The 3,726-nt window shown below is 52.1% G+C and overlaps 1 protein-coding gene across 1 annotated transcript; it reads right to left on the bottom strand.

The window, feature by feature from the left end:
• Positions 1–424: 424 nt before the first annotated feature.
• Olfml3 (olfactomedin like 3) lies at positions 425–3,244 on the bottom strand. Its single transcript, XM_032897598.1, has 3 exons — positions 3,057–3,244; positions 2,194–2,479; positions 425–1,703 (listed from the first exon to the last, which is right to left on the bottom strand). Exons 1-3 carry the CDS (start codon positions 3,204–3,206, stop codon positions 883–885), a joined length of 1,257 nt encoding a protein of 418 aa, XP_032753489.1. The 5' UTR covers positions 3,207–3,244; the 3' UTR covers positions 425–882.
• Positions 3,245–3,726: the final 482 nt, after the last annotated feature.

The following is a 3,726-nucleotide window of genomic DNA, read 5'->3' as shown; positions in this document are numbered from 1 at the left end:
AGGTGGGAGCGAGGACTTGGGCTCAGAGACAGAATCCTCTTCAGAGGTGAAACTAGACACACGTGTGTACCGCACACTAGTTTTTACACTAGACTTTAGTAAGATCCACTTTCTGGTTGAAAATCCACCGAGAACTGGAATGGGAAGCCCTGGCTCTGCGCCCCAGTGTCCAGCAGTTAGAGTCTGCGCGCCATTGCTGGTTCTCTGTGGCTGCTGTAGAGCACAGTGGGCGTGGAGGGGGAGGCCTTTTGTCCAACCTCCTACAGTGCCCCACAGTAAAATGTGTAACTAGAGAAGTTCCCAAGGGAGCTAAGAGAGGCCAGCCAAGCCCTAACGTGGCTAAGGAGTAGAGAGTAGAGGCAGGAGGAGAAAAGCAGAGCCATGAGAACTCTGATCCCTGGGCTACCCCAAACACACGAGAGAGGAGTGGTGGGTTTTCCTTTTAATGCAAAATGTTGCCATACAGAGTGATGTGAGGAAAGCCCCATTCGCCCCTACACTGGAGGGCTGACGGAGGGAGGGCAGTGTTGTCTCTGAGTTTCCCCCCTTGGGTCACACTGAGGGCAAGAATACTGTCGCCTGCTGTCTGGGGTTGACCCTAACCAAAGGACAGGGCTCTCAGTTTGGAACTAAACTTTGTGGACACAGGGCAGGAGAGAGCAGGAGTGAAGATTTAGGGTGTTTGCTGTTTACTTCTAAAAACTACTCAAGATCTGGAGTTCTGCATAAACCAGAGGGGCTATGAGAATTTGGTTGGTTGTCGTTTAAAAATTAGGGTAAATGAGCCAGCACCATTGGCCGTCGTTTTGAAGAATGATCTGCAGGAGATCTCACAGGAATATAAATGTCTGGGCATAAGAATCAAAAGCACAAGGCTAGCTCTTAAACTTCCTCCTCCTTCTTCTTCATCTCCAGCTTGTAGACAATCTGGTAGCCATCGTCCCAGGCATACAGCTGGCGCTCACGGGGGTTATAGCGAAGGCTGGCATGGGCACCATATCGGCGTGGAAAATAGGAGAGTGCTGCCCTTTCAGGGGTGAGAGTACCACTGGCATCAAAGGAGCACTGAATACGAGCTCTACTGGCAGGACGGGTGTTATAGACCACGTACAGGGTCCCACAGATGACGAACGCAGCCTCTGCATTCTCTCTGGGACACGGCGTGTCCCACTGCTGCTCTGTGTCGAGCGTCTGTGGGTCTAACTTGGCTAGACACAAATGCCTGTCATCTTCCCGAGTGGCATAGACAGCCCAAAGGCCCTCCTCATCAGCTGCCAGGTCGATATATGTGTCTACTGTCAGCCCGTAGGGGGGTATCAGTCTCTCTGCAGGGAACACTGAGCTGTCCACCACTGTTCGGTTTGCCAAGTGAAATTTGATCAGCTGCAGAGTATTCTCCAACTCACCACCCCCTCCAGCTCCTCCAGGAGGCCTTCGAGCATAATAAAGGAAGCCACCATACACCAGCTGTCCTGTGCCTACCCAGGGGAAGGGCACCCGAATTCGGGAGGCTTTGCGGGCAGCCATGGCCAGGGTGAAGTCACGCAGCCTCGGGAAGACGAAGGCCGTGTCGTTCTGCGTGCCGTCTAACACGTAGATCTTCTCTGCTGGCCCCAGTGGATCCTTGGTCCATAGGCCAGCTGAGCCACCAAACCGCTTCAGGATCTTCATTGACCTCACCTGAGAGATTGTGTAGCTACAGTCTGGTGGGGAAGAGGAAGGGCAGGAGAAGGAAGTAGAGGCCAAGAGTTAGACATGTATATCAGGAACTTCCCCCAGGGAGGGCCATCTAGACAACAGACATTTTTCTGTGCATGTGTCCACTCGTGGAGGGTTGAGAGATGGTGTACCAATAAAGGACGGAGCTCTAGAAACTCTCCATGGATTTGTCATTAGGGGTTTCCTTGAAGCATATTCTGAAAGATAGAGCTATGGTGGCTTGGGACAAGAAGAAAAGCAGGGGGCTGGAGAGATGGCTCAGTGGTTAAGAGCAGTGGCCGTTCTTCCAGAGGTCCTGAGTTCAAATCGGAGCAACCACATGGTGGCTCACAACCATCTGTAATGAGATCTGATGTCCTCTTGTGGTGTGTCTGAAGGCAGCCACAGTGTACTCATATAAATAAATCTTTTTAAAAACAAGAAGAAAAGCAGGAAAGGGGAGTTCTGAGATTGAACCTCTGTGAGGTCACTTACCTGTCACCATATCGTATTTCTCATTTCTCCGGCCCTTGCCTTTGGCTCCAGGGCCTCCAGTCACCTTCTCATCCAGTTCTACACAGGGCAAAGCTGGGTTCTGCGTCTCTAGGTAGTCTACTTCCCGTTCAAGACGGTCCACTCTCCCTGAAATGCTGTCTGCCTCGGTTCTGAGTGTTTCCCGCTCCTTCTCTGCCACCTCCAGTAGAGGCAGCATCTTGTTTTTGAAGTCCCGAAGCTCAGCAGCATGCCGACTGCTCTGATCCTGGCACTGTGCCAGCCGCTCCTGACGGGCCGGGGGAACCAGAGAAGGGGCGGGCTGCAGGGCTATAACTCCCAGGCAAGCAAAGGCCCTACCAGGGAGACGGGACCAGGAAAGGGACAAGCTCAGCCATGCTCCCAGAGCAAAGGAGACTAGTCAGTAGTACCATCCCTATCAAAGAACCTGGCTTAATTCACCTCAGCCTGTGTTCTCAGTGAACTGAGCCTCCTGGAAATTAGGATGTTACAGACTTCAAACTGTTCAAAAGCGAGCAGATGTGGGGTGCGGGGAAGAAACAGACAGGAAGTTGCAGGCAGATTGCCTGGGAAGCTTGAACAATATAGCCAAACAGTCTAGATGCAGCCCAATTCTGACTCCCATTTCCCGTCCCCTTATTCCATCTAATCCTGAGGGAAATGTGTTGCGTTTATTTGCTGGACAACTGTTTTATGTTGGGAAAATAATTGTAATTAGGAGGCTTACTCGTCATTAAAGACTTCTTACACAGTCCGATCTTGTCACTCCCAGAGCCCTGACAACTAGCTGCACCTATAGACGTGGAATCATCCCGGGCGGTCGAGAAGAGAAACAAGTCCCTCACCTCTAAGGCAGCTAGTCGGCGTTCCATGTACTCCACAAGGTGGTGCTGCTGTCCCTGAAGGGGTCCCGGCCATGACAAAAGGAAGAAGAGGAGCAGAGGAGCACTGGGCCCCATGGCAGCCTTAAGTAAGGCCAGAGTAGGAGTGTGCATTCGGCCTCTTTCCCTCCAGCCCGTTAGGTTTGGGGGCGGGGAGGGGGCGGGGCCTCTTTCCCATCTCTGGGTGTCTCTCACTACTCTGGAATGCTTTCAGTTTCTTTACAACCCCCCACCCGCTCCTTCCAGCCTGGACTGATCAAACACAGATGGCCCCTTTGCACAGTGGCCAGAAGCCCTAACTACCAGCAGCTTAGACTTGTGAGCTCCTCAGGAAGGGGAAGCAAGAGAAGGCAATCTGAAGGCAAAGGCCTTCTGGAAAAGAAGCAAGCTGCAGGAAGCTGAGACCCCAGGAAAACTCAGCAAACCCCATTCGTTTAAGGAGAGGGCTCCCAGTGCTGACTTAGTAAGAAAGCAACACCCTTCATTAACCCATCCCTTCTCCAGCAATAACAGAATGGATTTTCTGCCTTGTTCAGTGAAGCTAGAAACACAGGAGATGAGGTTTGAGGGGATGGGGGTTGGGGGCAAAAGGCAGTCAAATTTCTATAGCTCATTGGCGCCACCTTGTGCTGAG

The sequence above is a fragment of the Rattus rattus genome, chromosome 3 (assembly GCF_011064425.1).
Source record: "Rattus rattus isolate New Zealand chromosome 3, Rrattus_CSIRO_v1, whole genome shotgun sequence".
NCBI lineage: Eukaryota > Metazoa > Chordata > Mammalia > Rodentia > Muridae > Rattus > Rattus rattus.
The sequence above is the reverse complement of the archived record's forward strand: the minus strand, read 5'-3'. Positions and strand labels throughout refer to the sequence as shown.